General features: G+C 45.6%; 1 protein-coding gene across 4 annotated transcripts in view; it reads right to left on the reverse strand.

The window, feature by feature from the left end:
- Nucleotides 1-22,339, reverse strand: part of PDXDC1 (pyridoxal dependent decarboxylase domain containing 1) — a 79,417-nt gene that overhangs the window by 8,178 nt on the left and 48,900 nt on the right. For all 4 annotated transcript variants that reach the window (XM_056535903.1, XM_056535902.1, XM_056535904.1 and 1 more), the window contains exons 10-18: nucleotides 20,850-20,898; nucleotides 19,825-19,926; nucleotides 19,345-19,470; nucleotides 12,351-12,401; nucleotides 11,487-11,550; nucleotides 3,745-3,800; nucleotides 3,510-3,615; nucleotides 2,260-2,431; nucleotides 1,458-1,576 (exon numbers count right to left, since the gene is read on the reverse strand). In XM_056535903.1, coding sequence (XP_056391878.1) covers nucleotides 1,458-1,576; nucleotides 2,260-2,431; nucleotides 3,510-3,615; nucleotides 3,745-3,800; nucleotides 11,487-11,550; nucleotides 12,351-12,401; nucleotides 19,345-19,470; nucleotides 19,825-19,926; nucleotides 20,850-20,898 — 845 coding nt within the window. The remainder of the gene's footprint in view (nucleotides 1-1,457; nucleotides 1,577-2,259; nucleotides 2,432-3,509; nucleotides 3,616-3,744; nucleotides 3,801-11,486; nucleotides 11,551-12,350; nucleotides 12,402-19,344; nucleotides 19,471-19,824; nucleotides 19,927-20,849; nucleotides 20,899-22,339) is intronic.

The following is a 22,339-nucleotide window of genomic DNA, read 5'->3' on the forward strand; positions in this document are numbered from 1 at the left end:
GCCCCCCTCGGTGAAGATGGACAGCCCGGAACGACTATCCCACCGGACAGTCCTGCAGCACCGGACCAGCGCACCCTAACGTCCCGCCGGAGGAGAGTACAAAACTAAAAGGGGGTGGGGAGTCTGGATGATGTTGAAGGCCGCAGTGGTCTTCAACCTGCGGACCTCCAGAGGTTTCAAAACTACAACTCCCAGCAAGCCTGGACAGCCGATGGCTGCCCGGGCTTGCTGGGAGTTGTAGTTTTGAAACATCTGGAGGTCCGTAGGTTGAAGACCACTGAGGGCGGAGAGTTCACTCGAGTATAAGCAGAGGGGGGTGTTTTCAGCATGAAAAATCGTGCTGAAAAACTCGGCTTATACTCGAATATATACGGTAATTGTATTTTCAATGGTCTGTACAATACAGTGCCAAATTCTTACTTCATTCTTTTTGGAAGGTAAAGTAACAAACGCTCACGGTATGGGATAAAAACTGAATAATTATTTTTTATATTTTATTCTTTTTTTTAAACTTTGTAAAGCTTCTCTACTTTTTCCACTCTTTAAGGAACTCTCACATGTGATCACTTAATGTGTTGGGAGCCCCACTCTTTCTAATCACTATTATATATATATATATATATATATATATATATATATATATATATATATATATATATATATATATATATATATATATTGGCATTCAGCAGAGCGAATCTACAATTCCTACTAGCTCTCAAAAACCTCTGTGTGTCTGTAGAAAAATAAGTGAAGAATATTGGACCACATATTCAGCTATACTGAGACATTATTAGGACACACAGGGATAAAATGCATACGTGCAGCTATTAAAATAAATGCAATTATAACTGTACAGGTTTCTTTCCCCAAAAAAACAAAACGCAGTCTTGTATCAAAATTGATATGGCTTGGCTGCAGTCCAACTTCATTGCTTCTCTGCTGTCAGCACAGTGCCCATCCAGCTGTCTACCAGTCAAGGATTGTTAGGCAAAGTATGCTCAGAAGAAAAATCATTCTATGTGGGTGTCTGGCAGCGGACATGTATGAGCTAGTCTAATACTACAAAGGTCTTCTGCTCAAAGCAGAACTGCAACTAAATGTGGTAAAGAAACTTGTCAGGACTTCAAATATTATGGCTCCGTTCTTTCGCCTCAAGGCTTTGGTTCACAAAAGAGTCAAAACAGCTATAGGATGGATTCCTTTTTTGGGGTCCATCAGGTTTCCAATATTTTTGATGACAAGAACAGCTAGCTCACAATACCCTACCAAGGTATGAGTAAGTTGTTTAAACATTTGGACAGACGGAAAATCTTTTTGTGATTTATAGAAGTGTTTCAGTAGCTGAAAAAAGCTGGAGCCAGTAAACACTGGGTTAACGTAAAAAAAACATTAATGGTGTGCTATTTTGGGAAGGCAAACACACTAGTTTCTGTAGCAAGACATAAAATCAATACCGGAAGAGAAGAAGAGGTCGGACTCCAATTCATTTAGCTTCTTCAGCAGCAACACATTAATCTTTTCTAGTTCGGCTTCTCGTTTGCCGACATCTTGTTCCTCGCTTACATGTTCAAACCTTGAGGGGTGGAAAAGAGAGGGGAAAATTATGTTGTTGTAAATCCATAGTTAAACCAACTCTACCGCTACATTTTTACAGTTCTATTATGCCTGTGGTGTTTTTCTGCTTGTTGATGGCATCCACAGAGGAACAGGTTAGTTGCAACTAATGGATCTAGGATGTTTGCTCCTGAATAAATGAAGGGGGTGTTTGTGCAGTGTAGGGAGAATAAACGGATGTTTTATATACCCTTCCTTTACCATATAAAGATGAAGCATCTCTCAAGTTTGTTATTAAGCGGATGTTACCACAAATGACATTTATCACCTATCCATAGGAACAAAATGGACCCCCAACCAATCCGATCACTAGAAAGGAGGTCCACATGATAAGTGGGAAAACATTTATTAAAAAACAAAAACATTAGACGTGTCATAGAGACATGTCAAAAGTTCCGATTGGTCACTAGAATGGACGAGGATAAGTAGCACTCTCTCCCCCAATCATCTCTTTACCGCAGAAGACAGATTTGATAGTGTCTACTGCAGAGGGGAGATGGAGGTAGACACAGCATTCAGCACTTCTCCACATTTGTTCATAACACCTAGATGCACCACCGATCAAAGCCTTAATGTGTCTCCCCCAAATTACAGCAACGCCAAGTAAACCCTATGAATGAAGATATGCAAATGGAACACTACCTTAATACACCAAGTCCGGCCCAGTTGTGGTCAACAATGTATGACAGTCCAGCTATTCTTTCCACCTCTAGTCTGAATTCTTCTTTCAGCTGCAGAGTATTGTATATAATGGGGATCTTCACCTTTATACACTCTACAAGCTGAACAACATCTTCAGTAGTCGTACCTAGAACTATAAGAACATAGAGGTTGTTAGAGTAATTTAACTGTAAACCATACAATTTGCCCCATTTTAAGGTGTCTCAATCATAATAAAAAAAAAAAAAAAAAAGTCAGAGACAAGTTTTTCAAAGCAATCCAAAAGTAATAAGGAATAAGGGCTCCTACGCCACAAAAAAAATTTTCGGAAATATTTTACTAATTCATGTTGCCTTAAAAAGGATTTAAAGGCAACATGAACTAAAGTCAAATATTTTTTACATATTTTTGTGGCGCTAGAGCCCTTTTTCCTCTACTCTTTTGGATTGCTCAGACTAACCAAGGATATGGCTTGGTGCTTCCCTCCTGTGCTCCCTACTACAAGACACCTTCTCCAGTGAACACATGAATAGCTGAAAATTTTTTAGTCATTGTTTATTTTTACAAGTTTTATCATAGTCTTTGTGACATGTCAACATTTTTTTTTATTGCCCCATTATATGTAGGCACTGACATTACTAGCCATGTTATAGAGCAGTGTTTCCCAACCAGGGTGCCTCCAGCGGTTGCAAAACTACAACTCCCAGCATGCCCGAACAGCCTTTGGCTGTCCGGGCATGCTGGGAGTTGGTTTTGCAACCGCTGGAGGCACCCTGGTTTGGAAACACTGTTAGAGGGTTTCACCTGTGTTGGTTCAGCTTCCTATATTAATCACTAATGTTCTGATGGCTCTGTAGGTCAAGGTGACCCGTGCTTTGTTGATCTGCCAGCATGTCTGTGTGGAAGTGTTTGAACATGTTGAGAAGGTCAAATTATTCAGAAGTGTCCATGAGCAATACAGAGGATGCAGTAACTATACCATGTCACATTTTCATATTTTGGCTGATAGGAAAGATAACTGATGTTACGTCAGGCTACGTTTTGGATTCACAGAAGTGCTCAGTATCATGCAGAACGTTTTATTTTCCCCCCGATACATTTAAAAAAATCTATCAATCATATATCTATCATATACACCCCTGTGATTCTCTATAAGCTATAGGTCTCTAGTGTCTTATGGCCTCGTTGAGGAATGTGTACTATAAACCATAAAACAATTATCATCCACCTACCTGCGGCGGTCATAAGTGGGTTAAAGCGTATGCATGTGCCTTCATCTTCAAGTTCCACTATGTCCACACCACAAGACTGAATAAGGACAGCCAGCTGTTCTCCGAGCTGAGGGGAACCACAGGAAATTTTGTCTCAGAAGCAGCAAAATACAAACAAAACAAAAAAAACACAATACTGAGCTATTCAATCCCATATGAGGGGGATAGAGGAATAAGTACACAGAGAAAGTCTTACCCATTGATTCATTGTGTCACTCTCCCTTTCAATAGTGTTTAGGTTTACTGTGGAATCTACAAGGCCAAAAAACACTTTGTGGTTATGACCAGCACCATGACCAGAAAAATACACAGAAATATAATTTGCATAAAGAATGTTGTTTTTTTTGTCCAGAAGTACCACATCTTTCATGTTTGCATCAAATGCAGTAAGAACTTTTGGGGTTGCTAGGTATATAGGGGTTTTCCCAACAAGCTACAAGTCGATTCTGCGGATAAGCAATAGATGTTAGATCACTAGAGGCCCCACGATCCCATTACAGGGAACCCCTATTCTTCTCTAGCACATCCATGGTTAGGAGGAATAGTATTACATACCAGTATGGTGTGCTGCAGCTCCATAAAAACTGCTAGGCTGCCTCCCATACTAGTTAACTTTCACGCACACTTTCTTTTTTAAACATGTTTTATAATAAAAGATCACAGGTACATAGAGAAAATACAGGTTAATAATACCAGGAACAGCATACATTAATGTTGTATAAAATCAGGCATGTACCAACAGAAAACAAAAGAAACCTAGCAAAAACATAATAAAATTGCAAAAATTACCTAATGAAAATGCTCACATGGTTGAATAATGTAATCTGAATACAGCATAGACATCGGAAGGTGGGTAGGAGACAGAAGGAGAGGAAAGGGTAAGCAGGACAAGGGAATGGAAAGGGGGGGGGGTCACAGCCACCCTAGAAGGGATTGCAGCAGGTAATGTAAGCTCCATTTAGGCAATAGCCTGGTGCCACACTACCTGTCCCTGACCTTGTGATCATTTTGAGGACAACCCCTATTCTTACTGTAATTTTCTATGAAAAAGGAGATTTTTTAACACTTACCGTAAAATCTCTCTCTTTCTCGAAGGATCCATTTGGGGACACAGACAGTGGGGGACACAGACAGTGGGTGTATCTTGCTGTCTCTAGGAGGTGTGACACTATGGTGATAAAAAAAAAGTCAGCTCCTCCCAGCAGGATACACCCGCCTTCAGGCTCTGAGCTAGTCTGTTTAAGTTCAAGAGCAATAGGAGGAGACCAATAGGTCAAGGAAAAACCCAAAACTGTCCGAGAACCAGAAGAAAAAAACATAACTGAACACACCCTCGGACAGAGAACCAAAAGGAAAAACCCAAAAAGGGCGGGAGCTGTGTCCCCCAATGGATCCTTCGAGAAAGAGATTTTACGGTAAGTGTTAAAAAATCTCCTTTTCTCTATCGGCTCCATTGGGGGACACAGACAGTGGGACGTACCAAAGCCGTCCCTTGGGTGGGCAGACAAGCAATCAGGCAGACGGCTGATCCACTGCCGCCTGCAACACCTTACGCCCCAGGGTAGCATCAGCCGATGCGAAAGTATGACCCCGGTAAAACCTTGAGAAAGTGTGCAAAGACTACCAGGTAGCCGCCTTGCAAATCTGCGAGGCCGAGGCTCTATTCTGGAGAGCCCAGGATGCCCCAACAGAATGAGTGGAATGAGCCACAACCCTGAAAGGAGGTATCTTCCCCTTACAGCGATAGGCTTCCAAAATGGCAGACCATATCCACCTAGAAATGGTAGCCTTGGAAGCAGGTTGTCCCTTGTGACTACCTTCCGTAAGGACGGAAAAGGAATCACATTGACGAAAGGAAGAAGTGATGGAGAGATAAGACCGAACAGCCCGAACCACGTCCAGCTTGTGCAGTAAGAGATCCCTAGGATGAGAAGGAGCCGGGCAAAATGAGGACAATATCCTCATTGAGATGAAAGGCCGAGACCACCTTAGGTAAAAAGGAAGGGTCTGGCCGGAAAACAACCTTGTCCTGGTGGATCACCAGAAACGGAGAACGGCAGGAAAGGGCTGCCAATTCAGACACCCTCCGGATGGAGTTGATAGCCACCAGAAACGCCACTTTCCAAGAAAGGAGGCGGAGAGACACCTCTCTAAGGGGCTCAAAGGGTGCACCCTGGAAACCAAATTCAACCAAATTCAAGTCCCAAGGGGGAGAAGGTGACCAATAAGGAGGAACAGCGTGCACCACCCCTTGCAGGAAGGTCCGAACATGAGGATTAGAAGCCAGGGGCCACTGGAAAAAAAACAGTAAGGGCCGAAACCTGATCCTTAAGGGAACTGAGAGACCACCCCAGTTCCAACCCCGACTGCAAAAAGGAGAGAAGACGGGGAACTGAGAAGGTCACCGGGGAGTAGTCCTGGGCTTCACACAAACGAAAATAAGACCTCCAAGTACGGTGGTAAATCCTTGCAGAGGAGGGCCTACGAGCCTTGAGCATGGTGCGAATGACTTGGGAAGAGAACCCGCGGGCCCTCAAAACCGCAGTCTCAACCGCCACGCTGTCAAATGCAGCGACTGTAAATTGTGGTGGCAAAAAGGACCCTGAGAGAGCAGGTCCGGACGGAGCGGAAGGCGCAGTGGAGCGTCGTCCAGGAGCCTGACTACGTCGTCGTACCACGACCTTCGGGGCCAATCTGGAGCTACCAGAATGGCGGGGACGCCCTCTGCCTTGAGCTTCCTCAACACCCTGGGAAGAAGCGGAAGAGGAGGGAACAGATACGGTAGGGAAAACCCCGCCCAAGGAATCACTAGGGCGTCCACGGCCAGAGCCTGAGGGTCCCGGGACTTGGACACAAACGGAAGGATCTTCCGATTGTGCCAGGACGCAAAGAGGTCCACATCGGAATGCCCCAGAGGTCGCAGAGTTGGGGACCACTCGCCGAGGTCGGGTGAGGACCGACTGAGGAAGTCTGCTTCCCAGTTGAGCACCCCCGGGATGTGAAATGCCGAAATGGCCGGAACCCTGCTCTCCGCCCAGGAGAGAATCTTGGTCACCTTGGCCATGGCTGCAGAGCTGCGAGTGCCGCCCTGACGATTTATGTACGCCACGGCCGTGGCATTGTCCAACTGGACGCGGACAGGACGGGACTGAAGATGGGACTCCCAATGAAGAAGACAAAGAAGAATCACCCGTAATCCCAATATGTTTATCGGAAGAAGGGTCTCCTGGGGAGACCAGAGTCCCTGAACCGTCCAATCCCTGAACACGCCACCCCAGCACGACAGGCTGGCATCCGTTGTAACAACCTGCCAGTGAAGGGGAAGAAACGACCGCCCTTGGAGAAGAAGGGGGGAGCGGAGCCACCAGAGACTGACTGACCCTGCGAGGGAGAACAACCTGACGATCGAGGGACAGAGGAGACCTGTTCCATCGGGAGAGAATCGCCAGTGGAAGTGGGCGGTAATTAAACTTGGCAAAAGGTACGGCCCCCATAGTTGCCACCATTCGACCCAGGACTTCCATACAAGTGTGGATGGAGACTGATACCTGGGTCCGAAGGGAGCGGACCCCCAACCGGAGCGCCAGACGTTTGTCCGGCGGAAGACGAATTCGGGCAGAGGCCGTGTCGAAGTGAAGTCCCAGAAAGGTTAGAGACTGGGTAGGACGGAGGACTGACTTGTCCTGGTTGATCATCTACCCGAAGTGAGTCAGAGTGTGGAGAGTGACATCCAGATTCTCCAGAGTCTGGGCCCTGGATGGAGCCTTGATGAGAAGGTCGTCCAGATAGGGTATCATCGAGATTCCCCTCGCCTGCAACAGGCCCATCACCGGCGCAAGGACCTTTGTAAAGACCCGAGGAGCCATGGCTAGACCGAAGGGGAGGGCTACAAATTGAAAGTGCCCTTCCGGAACCGCAAAGGGGAGGTACCGATGATGGCCCGGAAATATTGGCACATGGAGGTAGGCATCCTTGATGTCCACCGATGAAAAAAAACTCCCCTTGTTCCAGGGACACCACTACCGAACAGAGGGATTCCATTCGGAAGTGGCGGATGAGAAGATGATGGTTTAGACGTTTGAGGTCCAAAATTGGATGCACAGAACAGTCCTCCTTGGGGACAACAAAAAGATTTGAAGAGAAACTCCGAAACCGTTCCCCTGGAGGAACAGGAACAATCACCCCCTGGAGAAGCAGAGACTGGAGAGCCGCTCGAAACTGCTTCGCCAGAGGAGGAGACCGGGGGGTCCGGGAGCGAAAATAGCGGTCCCTCGGAAGGGATGCAAATTCGATCCAGTAACCGTTGGACACCACGTCCCTGACCCAAGAGTCTTGAATGTGAGAGGTCCAAATGTCTCGAAAAAGTAAGAGACGACCTCCCACCTGAGAAGAAACCGCGGGTGGGGGCCTCACTTCATGCAGAAGTGGGCTTGCGGTTGCCTGATTTGGGCGCAAAACGGCCGGACCGGTTGGAGTCCGACTTCCAAGACGGGCGAGCCCGGAACGAGGGAGCCTTCATATCCCGCGAGGGCGCCTGCCCGGATCCCTTGTTGGAGCTGGAGGTCCGAAAAGGAAAAGGACTTCCTTTGTGAAGTAGGGCGAGCCTTATTTTGAGGTAACAAGGAACACTTACCTCCCGTTGCCTTGGAGATAATCTCATCAAGGCGGTTTGCAAAAATTACGGCCACCCGTAAAGGGAAGCTCAGTGAGAGACCTTTTGGAAGCGGCATCCGCATTCCAAGCTTTAAGCCACATAGAGCCGCTAGGTGACCCACAGCATAGGCAGAACAACGGGCTGCCTGCATGGAAGCTGCGCACAGAAAATCTCCGGCCTTAGAGCATTGGAGAGCCAAAGCAGATAGATCCTCCGGGGGGGGGGATCCCGCTAAAATATCCTGATGAAGCTTTTGGCACCACTCTGACAGGCCCTTGGACACCCATGTCGAGGCGAAGATGGGAAGAAGAGAAGCGCCAGCAGCTTCAGTGGTAAATTTCGCTAAGGATTCCACTTTCTTGTCCGTGGGATCCTTGAAGGCAGCGGCATCTGCCAGAGGCAGTGTAGTCGCCTTATTGATCCGGGAAACTGTTGGATCCACTGAGGGAGGGGAAACCACCTTAGTGACAAAGACCTTGTCAAATGGATAACGATCTTGAATTGTCTTGATTCCCAGGAATCTCTTGTCTGGATGTTTCCATGCGGTTTCCAGAATGTCGTCAAAGTCAGCGTGAGAGCTGAACTTCTGAGGTGCAGGCTTAGCACGATGAAAGGATACTCCTGGATTGACATCCGAAGATCCTGGGTCCTCTAGATGAAAGGTGTCTCTTAGGGCTGTAACCAAAGAGTTCACCGTTGCAAATGAGTCCGGGCGGTCCTCTGAGTCAGATGCCGGCTCGGAAGCCTCGTCCGCCAGTTCACCAGGGGAATGAGAATGAGTAGAGGCAGTCCTGGAGGGGGAGCGACTGACCGAGTACACGGCTCTGGCGTAGGAGAGCGGTGACTCCAAGAACGTCCTCTGGAGGAGCGACGATTGTGCCCAGATGACAGGGGGGAGCGGGACCCACGAGGGGAACGCTCACGTCTATCTGAAGACTCATTGCAAGAGTCAGACGAGGCACCCCTAGGCCGCTTGTGAGAGCGTGAAGTATGTGGAGACTAGGAGCGAGTCCTTCCAGAAGTCCTGCATAGGGAAGACCCCTTCAAGGCGGACACCACTTCCCGGGAGGCCTCAGCCACCGACGGGGAGACTTGGGTCAAGTCAGCCATATACTGGGTCAGGGAAGAAACCCAGGCTGGGGGAGCGGCTGGATCCACCGGGACCAAAGGGGCATCAGGGGGTACCAGGGGATCTGGGGGAGCAGTGGAGCAGGAAGGGCAAGTGGGCTCGGCAGAACCAGACATCTTGGTATTACAGTGCTTACAGAGATAGTAAGTCACTGAGGTTCCGGGTCTCTGTTTAGAGGGAGGAACAGCTCTGGGTATGGACATAATGTGGGAAAAGAAGTGAGATAGGAACTTTGTCACCCTAGTCTGTGTCCCCTGTCCGCTGCAGTGAGGAAACTCGCTCAGTGCAGCTAGAGAGTGAACAGGCCAGCCAATAGGAAAAGGGGAGCGTGCCTGAAGCAAGGCACTAACTAACTGACCCCTTTCCACTGAAATTCGCGCCCACGGCGCTGATTGGAGGCTGCTTCGCGCCTCTGAGCGCTCCCAGCCCTGTGGGCGGAGCTACAGACCGCCGAAGAGAAACGGTCATGGCACCCGCTTCTTGTCCCGAGCGCACCTGATGGCCGTTTGTGCGCTCGGGGGAATAGAGCGGGCGGCCAACGCCGGCAGAACTGCCGGGGAAAAGAAAGAAGCCGGCGCTGAAGCGCCCGGCTCATAGGAGCGCCGCGGCTGTCAGGCGCACTAAGGCGCTGCCGGCAAGTGCCGCGGCTGTAAGCCGCGAATAAGGCGCTGCCGGCAAGTGAAAGTAAGCCGGCGCTGAGAGCACATAAGGCGCTGTGAACGAAGTACCCGATACACAAGTAAAGTGCCGGAATAAGGCGCTGAAATAAACGCACCAAGCACCCATACACACACCTAAGTGAAGTGCCCCATATATGGTGTCCCTTCATGGTGCCGCTGCTCCCCCAAAAATAAAGTGCAGCCCCTGAAAGCTAGCCCCAAAAAAACTGAAGGTGGGCCAAAACAGGGGGTCTCCAGCTGTTGCGAGCCCGTACCTATGGAGAAAAGGGGGAAAGTACTTACCTCAGTCAGAAGAACTTACCGAATGGAGTCTTCAGTGAAGTCTTCAGTCAGCTTTAGTTACCTGCATCACGCCTGGCTGCTATATGCGAGCGAGGAGAGCAGGGAAATAAGGGGACCCGGACCCGTGAGGTACCACCCAAGCGCTGACCGTTGGCGAGGGGGGGGTTAACAGCACATATACACAATGTCTGTGCCCCCACACTCGCAATGGGGAAACGGGGAACCGCAGTCCCTAAATCCCCACCTGAAAACAGAAAAGAAAAGGAATAAAAAAACTAACACGTCCCTAACTAGGAAAACAAAAAATCAGAAGACCTGGTCTGGAGCAACCAAGACCATGTCCACCTCCTTCAGACACTAAGCTTAAACTGACTAGCTCAGAGCCTGAAGGCGGGTGTATCCTGCTGGGAGGAGCTGACTTTTTTATCACCATAGTGTCACACCTCCTAGAGGCAGAAAGATGCACCCACTGTCTGTGTCCCCCACTGTCTGTGTCCCCCAATGGATCTGATAGAGAAATGTGGTGTGTATTTACTTACTTTTTCCACTTTCACTGAGAAACCCTTGGGGGTCATTCACCCACCCTTCTCAATGCAATAGTTTGTGGCCCGTAGAGCATCTTGTGCAAGAAAATCCTTTAAAATGTTGTGAACGCTCCTCCCCAGAGTCTGACCGGGTAATATACAATTGTATAATCCTTTTATTAGCAGGGGAAACATATATGTGACTCTACCACTTCCACTCAGTCTTCATCTAAGACAGTAGGATCAGCTCCAGTCATGATTCCTTTTACATATCAATTGGTTAGAAGAGATCGTATTGCTAAGGAGGTGTGTGTATAGAGGGCAGAGATTAACCCAGAGGGAACGCTGAGTCTTAAAGAACCCAATCAGAGGGTAAGCTGAAAATACCTGTATGCCGTACAGGGTACCACATACTTCTCTACAAATTGGGTAAAGGATTTAAATATTTCACTATCAAAGAGATTAGTCATGGTAGTAATACAGAGTTGTTTCCAGCACTAAGGATCTGGTTAGGAGTGCATGTTAAATATGAATTACAGTTTAGAAAATCCACTGTGTATATATAATGTATATGTGCATAAATATGAATCACCATAACATGCCATTGCTGGGATCATTTGGCAATTCATGGTATCAGTCATATGATACATGGTTACATGGTTAACAAACCTGATCCAGAGCCTTCATAACAGAACTTGAATACAACTACTGGCGAGTTTCCATCATGTTCAACCTAATATAGAAAAGGAACATACATATATATTAATATATTTTCACATGTATAAATTAACAGGAGATGTAAATGTCTTGACGTATATAAAAAATAAACCTCTACTCATTGGTGTCCTTCGCTGGTCTTCTTGCTGCTTCTGGGGGTCAACAGTTACATCACAGCTCAGGCAGGACATTGCTGCGGCTGGCGATTAGCTCACCCCCGGAAGCAGGAAAAAGACCACATCGGGGACCAAAGTAGGACACTGAAGGCACCGGGGGGGGGGGAAGCGCTGGAGGCATGTAGAGGTTTATGTACAACACTATAGGAATTCTTCTAAACAAACAAAAAAACTCCCGCTGCATCTCTCCTTTAATAAGCCCAAAAGGAAAAAAGAAGTAGAGCAGGGAAGAACTAGATGTAAGACAGATCTACAGAAGACATGTTCTACCATGCTTTAATTCCAATAGATTTCATAGTCAAGCACATACATAGGGAGTAGACTGCTCTGGAGATAGGAATCAGAATATATATTAGTTTATTGGATGAAAAGCAGCAATGCCTTCTCTGCTAAAAGACAGGTTGGCATACTCCCGATAATATCCACATTATAATATCAGATAATATCCACATTAGAGACTGATCTAAACTATGAAATGGTGGGCAGAGACACAATAGTCAATCCTGTCGTCCCCTAGAAGCCAACTATGGTGTATAGCCATATCAGCCCTATTGGCCTTGTTCAGAACAAGATATGGAAGCCATGTATATACACCAGCTAGTATAGTGTAGAAAACCAATGACAATGAAGCATACTGTACCGAAGTTTTGATGGAAGGTAAATCCTTTAGTTGTTCCAGCAGCCTCTGACTCTGTATAAAAAAAATAAAAAATAAAAATTTAGTTTGAGTAACAGTATATAGTACATAATGGAACAATTCTCAGACCACAGTTCACTGCATGCAGGTCAAGCCTTAGCTTCGTAACAAGATGCAAAAATCCTAAAGGTAACCATCAATGGCAAATCCATACACAACAATGTGGACATGACTGAAAACTGTTTTCTGTCCTGCCACAAAATCTGATACGGGGCAAAAATGAGCCAACTGGAGTCACTATCGGAGTCCGGTCGGCACATTCAAATGAAAGAGATGAGGGCCAAGTCTGGCTGGGATACGGGAGTGTCCGGTTTTGACATTTCCTAGCTAGATCCGGTCACTATATGAAGAAAACGTAGTGTGAATGCACCCTTATATGGCTGTTTTGCACCTTAAAAAACACACACAGCCTTAAAGTTCAAAACCAGGTCATGGGGACCGAACTGCCCGTTCAAATGAGTTTTTAGGACAGTTTCACTGGCCAGTCTCTATATGTATAGGATGTGTTCACACAGCCATATACATATCTATATGAGAAGAAAGCAATATCTGATGCGATTTTTTTTTCTTTAGTTACATTCTTATAACCTTGGAGAACCATTGCAAACCATTGCTGTGTAAAAACAAAAAAAAGGCAGAAAGCTTAGTCTTCAATACTATCATTACGTTACCAACAACACAAAGATCTGTGAGGAGTCTTGAAGGAACAAAATGTTCCCATAGTGACCAATTTTCTGCCCTTGAAATAACCGTTCCCAGAAATAAACACTAACAGGGTAAGGAGATCAACCGGAATTCTATCTGTAGAGGCCGCGCTGTACCATACGAGACATTAATAAAATCTCTCCGCTAAATAAGATCTGAATTCGGGTAGAAAACAGACATGGTGCACATCTACAATCTTGTATAATGATCTGATTGCTTCTCAGCATAATATCAAAAACTAACAGGTTGTTAGTATACATTTTTGATCAAAAAGTACAAGCCCACTCGCCACGTCAAGGCCACCTATTTAGAGTGGGCCCCTAACGTCCCTAGCATAAAATGGCGTAGTACTGGGCGGCAACCACCACCGCTGCGACACCAGTGCCCACGGGGGGGGGGGGGAACGACCCACTGGCAGAGCGGCCCCAATGCCACTCAAACCAGTCTATGGGTCGCACCTCCCCGCAGACACGGCGCCACGGCAGCAACGGACACCGCACAGCTATGGACGTTAGGGACCCACTCTAAATAGGTGGCCTTGACGTGGCGAGTGGGCTTTGTACTTTTTGATCAAAACGTATATACTAACAACCTGTTAGTTTTTGAAATTATGCTGAGAAGCAATCAGATCATTATACAAGATTGTAGATGTGCACCATGTCTATTTTCTACCTGAATTCACATTGAGGGACATTTATCAATGTTTGCTTATGTATTCCTTTTTTTTAGTAATTTTTTCCTTACTTTTCTTTTGCTTACGTGTGACTTATTTATCAACTGGTTTCAGCCTGTTGATAATTTTCTTTCACGTAAGCATTTTTTCCTTTTTTACTTTGGTAGTAGCTTTTTCTGCTCCATGTTTGAGCTGGAGTAAATTTAGTCAATTTTTAACGCTGTTGCGACTATTTTTTGAGCAGTTGCGACTGTCGCAGTTAATAAATACCTGACTACCCGTAGTCCATTTTAAAATTATTACTACATAGTTAATTTTTGGAAAACTTGCTTTTCTCGCTTTCCAGTCAAAATGTCGCACAAAAAATCGTGTAGTCGCAGTTGCGACAATTTTGCGACCATTATAGTAAAGAAAACCTGTCTGTTTTCTACCTGATTTCACTAAATAAGATCTGGCCTTCAAAAGACAGGAGCAAACTGACTTAAATCTTCATGTACTAAGCTGGGCACAATGAAAATGAAGACCTACGAACAGCAGCTTCATTCTCCTCTTTCACTATTTGATGAGATTACTTGATATAGGTGTCTCCTGATGCCACGTTTTAACACCATTACAAATTGTCGACGACAGTAATAAATGCAAACGTAGCAGCTAACACAGGAGCACATATGTCTGTGTGTTATGCCGGCAGTGCTGAAGTGCCTTGGAGCAATCAAGAGGTGAGAGCCGGTTCTGGTGTTGTTACACTGGTTTCTGTTTGACTATGCAGGCAGTCTATTCAATTTCAAAAGGAACTTATGTAATCTTGATGCAAGTGCAATGATAAAACCCAGAAAAGCATCTGGCAAGTATGTGTCAAGGGGGAAATGGGGGACAAAAACAAACAAACAAATAAATAACTAATGATCAATCCTTAGTAAAGGACATCACTATACAATAAATGGAGCCAACTCATTCGATTCGATTCGTCACGAACTTCTCAGCTTGGCGGTTGCTGACTTTTCCTGCATAAATTAGTTCAGCTTTCCTGTGCTCCGGTGGGTTGGAAAAGGTGGATACAGTCCTAGGAAAGAGTCTCCTAGGACTGTATCCACCTTTTCCAGCCCACGGGAGCACCTGAAAGCTGAACTAATTTATGCAGGAAAAGTCATCAACTGCTGAGCGGAGAAGTTCGTGACGAATCGAATTTACTGTAGGTTCGCTCATCTCTAGAGACATTGATGGCCTATCCTGTGGATAGGCCACCAATGCAAAATGCCTGAAAAACCCATTTAAGGACTGGCCTTTATTTTTTTTTCTTTGTGTGCCAGATAACTCCTTTAGCACCTAGCATTCAGCTAGGTCAGGTAGTGTGCTGAGAACTCCCACAATCTGATACGAATAGTCTATCCTAAAGCCGTCAATATTTTTGCCCTGGCTAACCTCCTTTTACCTCTTTTGGGGGGGGGGGGGGGCTATTAATCTTTAGGGCTCAGAATATAAAAGGTTGCATACAATTCTAGCTGCACAACATATAATATATATTTATTGCTGTCTCAGAGTTAACTGAGAAATGACACTAAAGATGGTGTATGCCAAAAAAAGTGCAAAGTTATTAGTTCAGATCATGTAGTGCCAGCTACTAAATCCATTCGGACTAAATCATAAAGCAATGAACAGCTCACATCAGGGGCACCTTGAGACTGGCATCTATTTATATACACTGGCATATCACCCCCTGTTTGAATACAAACAGAAGCTCAGTTTTTTCCTACTGTCAGTGACTAAAGATTGGCTTCTCTTTCATGAGGAGTAATGCAGATCTTGGTACAACAAAAACTTATTTTATATTACAATGTTAAAGAAAATCAGTGACCCCCCCACTCCTTCCCTGTAATAGCTGACTAAAAAAGTATTTTACCATTCTTCACATACAAACGAGTGACTATAAAAGCATGGAGAAATCACACAGGGAAAATTCCCGCAGTAACGTCTATACAAGACAATATTGTGCTTCCATAGACTACAATGCCATCAGTGTCCATGGATGCTGGCATGAAAACTCCATAGCATAGCTACAAAAATGCATCTGTCATTTTAAAAGCAGAGGAAAAGCACATTAGTAGCACACTTCACTTCGTGGCTTGCAGCGATCTCCGTCCAGCTTCACGAGGCGGCCGTATTATTGGAGCTACCAATTGAAGCTGGACGGAGATCGCTGTGAGCTGATGAGTGAAGCGAGCTATCAAATGCTTTTCCCTTTGTTTAGTGGGGGTCTTAGCACAGAGTCCCTAAATAATCGAAAATTTTGACATGTAGAAAGCCTATCTGGCTGAATTTGTGGGAGGGGCTTAGTGTATATAATCCCCGCTAACCCCTCCCTCAGGGCGTATGCGGGGTTCGCGAAATCTGCTGGGATTTTTGTTGCGTACGCTAGGGACCGTGGTAGTGGTGGTTCAGGTAAGTGCCGGGTATCCGGCAGGTTCTTACTCACTGTGGGTGCCCTGGTCCGTAGCCTTTGCTCCACGTGTGCGGCGGGCAGTCTCCGGCACCCAGGTGTACAGTGCGGCGGCAGCTCTCGGCGGGGCAGCGGCATGCCCGAGCTGTCCACGCCCCGTACCGGCATTGGTGTTACGAGCGACGCTCTGTGGTAGCATGGCCGGCGCGGGGAGATGCGGCCCACGTGGGTCTCCCTGCTCCGGGGTCTCATGTCACACGCTGGGACTCTGGGCGGACGGAGTCATAGCGTGTCAGTGTGAGAAGCCGGCGCTGCTGGCTGCAGTGCCACCTGTGTGCTACAGGTGGCGCCGCGGCATATATGGAAAAAAATAAAAATATATATAAAGTGTGTATTCGATGTAGTAATAAAGATAGGTTTTTGCTATGGTGCACCGGTGCTTGGTGCATAGTACACCAGTCACATGTTCCATCCCCGTCAAGGTAGTAGGGGCAGGGGGTATGTAAAAAATAAATAAATAAATAAATAAATAAATAAAATAAAATAAAACATTATATGGCGGAATTACACTCCATGATGACATCTATGATGGTTGGGCTGGACTCTCGAGAAGAGCGGTATTCAAGGGCCAGTAGCTCCAGTAGTTACGCCAGTGTCTGCCCCAGTACTGGGAGCCAACCCAGGTAGGCGGCCTGGGCCAAGGGTGTCACCAGTTCATTTCGTCCCAGCGGCCTTGAGGAAAGAGATACTGGAGGGGAAAGACATTAATTTAGCTTCTCTTCTAATATCTGCCTTTGATGTGGAAGAAACGAGGACTGTAGCGTGTGCAGAACTTTCAGTTGTCCTTAAAAGTAAGGACACTAGGCTGAAGCGCAAGCTAAACATACAGAAGTTCGTTATCGCCTTCAGCAAGTACAGGGAGGTTATATGCTCAGTTAGTCCAGAGAGAAGGGAAGAGCTTGACCTGTACTTGCTGAGAGTTACAGAGTATGCTTACAAATATGGTGGTACACACTTTTTTGACTATCATAGAAGCTTTTCGGCTATGGCAGCAGCAGTGTATAGCCAGGATGGTTAGGTCACTGACTGGAGCATAGAAGATCCGCAAATGTTTTGCAGCCACTTTGCAAGTCTCAAGGTCCCGGGGTGTGCATCCTGTCAGGCTATCACTCATAATACTGCATGGTGTGTAGGGCTCAATCAACAGGGTGAGCAAGGTGCCAGCAGACCGTCCACGTCAACTGACAGCTTCTCCAGGCCGCCCCTTCTGTAGACAAGTTGGGCTGCCCTGTGCACGCTCTGTGGAAAGCAGATATGCAATAATTACAATATCTCGTCCTGTAATTATAGCAATTGCAGGTTGTTGCATGTTTGCTTCTATTGTTTTAGGGCGCACCCGGGCTCCGCTTGTAGACAGAAGGGGCCGGCGTGACTAGGCGGGGTACGCACCTCAGTCCTGGCAGCATTACTTGTGGATCACCCAAACCCAGACTGGGTACAATGCTTGGTCAATGGTTTTGCAGGAGGTTTCCACACCGGTATGGTTGCTTTACCGCAAACCATATATTAATGCGACAATCTACTGCCGGCTGTGCATGATCCCCATGTTATTACCAATTTATTAAATGCAGAGATACTGAAAGGTTACATGATTGGGCCCTTTGAAGTCTCTCCTTTTACATTATGGAGGGTCAGCCCGGTAGGGGTGGTGACGGGTAAGTTTAGTGGTAAGAAGAGGATGATACTTGACCTGTCTTCCCCTCATGGGTCTATTATTCCCAGCATAAATTCTCTTATCCCGTCCGATGAATTTACCATGCAGTACTCATCCATAGATGAGGCTATTCAGGTTATCTTGGCACTCAGTCCGGGGGCCTGGATGGCAAAAGCAGACCTCACAGACTCATTCAAGTTGCTTCCATTGCACAGGGACCAGTGGCAATGGTTTGGATTTAAATGGCAAGGGTCATATTATTTTTCTACCAAACTGACCTTCGGTTGTAAAAGCAGCCCGTGGCATTTTGAGCGCAGCCTGGTACTGAAGTCCGCTATGTACCTAGCATTTTATGGTTTTCTCCGGCCGGGGGAATTCTCGTGTGTTAGGCAGGGTTCAGCACACTTACACAAAGCTCACTTGAGGTGGCAGGGTTCTTTGTTTGAGGTCTCACTTTCCATCACCAAAACGTGCCGGTGGGGTGCGGTGGTGAGGTTTTTCCCTTCTGGTAACAAGTGGTGCCCGGTGGCAGTACTGGCGCAACTGGCACATTTTCTGAGCAACAAGCCTCCAGAGTCTCCACTGTTGCCTTTAGGTGCAGGTGCTCTAACCACGTCTGTATTCACGTCTCATGTCCGCACATTGCTTGGTACGTTGGGGCATAACCCCAAAGAGTTTTCAGGACACTCATTTGGCATTGGGGCAACCTCAGCGGCGTCCAGGCACAATGTGCCGGTACATGTGATACAGAAATTGGGCAGGTGGCGTTCAGATGCATACTCCACTTATGTCCCAGATCCCTCACAGGAGATGGCAGAGGCTTTTCATTAATTGGTGTTATAATTAATAAATTTTGGTTAAATTACTCTACATGGTGGTGTATTTTTTGCCTTCTAAAGGCGGACCCTCGGCGCGGTTTTCAGGCACACCACAACCGCTATTCTAGCTACAATTAGGCATCAAGTCACAGTGTGTTAATCAATAGTTCTTTTCAGGTAACCGCTGGCAGGAGATAGCAGGTAAGCGCACGTATGGTAATAAGTCCTGACCACAAATCAAAACAATTTCTAAAATTATAAGGACATAATAAGTTTGTATAGCATTAATGGTTAAAAAAAATAAAAAATTAATGTCTCTATTAAAAATGTTATTCAGTTTCTTTTCTGCAGCCTCTGGAGTACTTTTAGGTAGCAAGCAAACACTTTTCATTCTATCTGGGTATCCATCATCTGGGTACATACAGCTGTATGGAGTGAAAAGGTATCAGAAAACATTGCCAATGTAGGCTATCCAAACTTTTTTTTTAGTCCACCTACTCTGCCAACAATAATAATAACAACAGCGTTGCTCAAGAAAACATAAGAACATGTCTATAACCCTTGGGAGCATGGCTTAACTGATCACATACCAGTTGAGATGCTTGCTTTATCCGCTCCACAATCCCATTGTGGCCAAGATACTGCAGAGATAGCCATAGCGGCAGGGCCCGAAGCTTCTCCACAGGCTGGCTTGTTGTGAGCCCAGCAGCAAGGGACTGAGAAGAAACCATGAGAAAAGGCAATGACGTACAATTTATAAGGACTAACTTCTCAAGATAAAAAATGCAAAGAGACATATTTGGCCCCAATAGAATAGGCCACTTTACTGTAATCATTTAATGGTAAACATCTATTATGTATAAACTCAACTGAAGTCCTTGAGGCAATTGTAGTGGATAGAATCAATGTGATGGAGCTAAACAAGCATCAGTGCAGCAAATAAATATACAGTACAAGATAGAGGTAGAGAGCAAATGTATTGAACCATGAGCTTTACATGATCCTGAAAGGGAACATCACAGGCATGAAATTTGTGTACAATGAATGGGAAATTTGCATAAGTATCTTACCAAGGAAGGATCTTCATGTCTATACAGGGTAACAGCAGGGACAGCCGGAAGGCCCAACCATGGGCCTAGGGTCAAGGTCATACTGTCACACTTAGTTGCAGCCTGGTACATTATTTATATATATAAAAAAAAAAAAATTAAAAAAAAGGAAGTTAACTGATCAAATTCTAGTGGCGATTACAAAACAGAAACGTGACTGACCACATATTATACATGTGGCACATACACTTCCAAAATTTAGATCAGCGAGGGTCGCACTCCTGAGATCCCCTCCTTTTTTTTTAGCTATAGCAGGGGAATCGTTTAGCAGTAGCTATATCTAGATCGGAGGGGGTCTCATCACAGTGACCCTGACTGAACTAAACTTTTGACATGTCTATGCAACATGTAAGAAGTTTAATTAAATGTCAGTAAAACTTGAATACATTTTCTTTGGAAACTGAGGAAAAACAGCATATGCTTATACTATATTTTGGAATCTCCCAAGAGCCCCACAATACAGGGTAGGGTCACACGTAGCGCATCTGCAGCATGTTTGACGCTGCGGGTGCTCTACTGACCATCCCTAGAGTGTGCCTCCTGTGCCCATGCGTCCTGTTTTCGTCTGCTCGTAGCAACAATCTGCCGATACGAGCAGACACACCATCTGCAAGTCGACGCACGCAAGCACACTGTACTCACAGACTTTGCGACCGCTCTCGGCCTAGCTGAGGGAGCAGGGGTTGCGCTAGCAATGTCTGAATACAATGCGCATGCGTGCGGCACATTACTGCTGGTGCTGCTACGAGCAGACAAAAGCAGGACGCATGAGCACAGAAGGAGTCACACTCTAGGGACAGTCAGTAGTGCATCCTGTGACCCTACCCTTACTGTGCACATGTTCTTGGTGTACCCGGACCATTTACATCCAATGAGAGCACCAACTAGAATCCTAACAACATGTGGCAGACTTGCATATAAACATTCTGCTCTTCTTCAAAACATGTCTCACCAAATAAGAACCCTGTGAAGATAGCAACACTTACCAGCACACAAGGATTGACAAGACCTAAAGCCAATGTCGCCAAGTTTACTCTGCAAAGGAAAAGAAAATATTGTTATGTCAATTAAATATTTATTGCTTCCTTTCAGACGACTAATCTTTTTGCAGTAAATATTTCATGGATTTTGCCAAAAAAAAAAAAAAAAAAAAGTGATTAATTCTTGTAAGAAACATTTTGCTTTTCCATATTAATCTGCAAAAAATGCACATTGCTATATAATCCCCTTGCTACTACAGTATGTTGCAGTTTTAGCATCGGGCAAAACCACTAAAAATCGCACCATCCATTAGACACCAAAGCTTGTCAAATATCGTGCAATACAATCATTGTGTTATCTGTGGCTGTGTTATAAGGAATGCTTTGCACCAGTAAGTTGTCTTCACTTTTACAAGGTAAGCATACTATCTATAGCTACTATGAGACTTTAAAATTGTGATACAAGTAAGTGGGACAATGCTAGAAGACTGCCATGACAAAAAGAACTGTATTTGCAGGTACAAACAGCAGCTGATGACAACAACTGAAGACCCTGCATCACTTGCACAAGCACACGGCCTGTACAAACAGCTGATTATGGGGGGGTTGGCCGAACAATGATTACAAATTGAAGGCCCATCCCGTTGATGGGCTATCAATCTTAGAAGGCTGGTACCCCCTTTAGGGGGTATGTGAATTAGCTGGAGATTTTCAATCCTATAGGGAAGTCCACAACAAATCCACAGCTAAGCTGCAACAGAAACATTTGTGGACATACATAAAAATAAAGAGGTTTTCAGTGCTTGAAGTTACAAGCTAGAAGCTTGAGGCTGCTGTGATCTGGTGATTTCTTCTTTGTTATGTTTCTGTTCAGCCTTCTAATAGTTACAATAATATGAACGGCAATTGGGATCCACACATTTGCACCTGTTTTACTCCAGTCTAATAGTAGAAATACATTTGTCATAAGTCATTCCTACTGTGTTACAATGATTAAACAATATCTATGCCTAGGAAGAAGGGTAGATTTTAACCTAAAGTCCTACCATTACCTCTTAGTCTGCATAATAAATGCTAAAATAAATGCTAATAAATGCTAAAACCAATTCTTCTTAGGATAAAACTCTTTTTGAAAACTTTACTGCTAAAATCTCACACCGCTAGGCGCCTACCTCATAAAAGTGAGCTCAGAAAAAAATGTAATGGTATGATCAAAGCTCAGCAACCCTGGGACATCAGAGTTTTCTTTTTTTTATAACTAGCTGAGTACCCGGCGTTGCCCGGTTTTTCCTTCCTCATCCTTGTCGTGGAGGAAAATCAACAAAAGGGGTAAGCTTTAGACTTCATATTCCGTCCTCATATATTGTTGTCATATCCCAACCCCATATCCCGTCCTCCTATCCCATCCCATCCTCCTATCCCATCCCATCCTCCTATCCCATCGCGACAATCCCGTCCTCCCATCCCGTCCTCCCATCCCAACCTGTAATATGTGT

Source organism: Hyla sarda, chromosome 8 (genome assembly GCF_029499605.1).
Source record: "Hyla sarda isolate aHylSar1 chromosome 8, aHylSar1.hap1, whole genome shotgun sequence".
NCBI lineage: Eukaryota > Metazoa > Chordata > Amphibia > Anura > Hylidae > Hyla > Hyla sarda.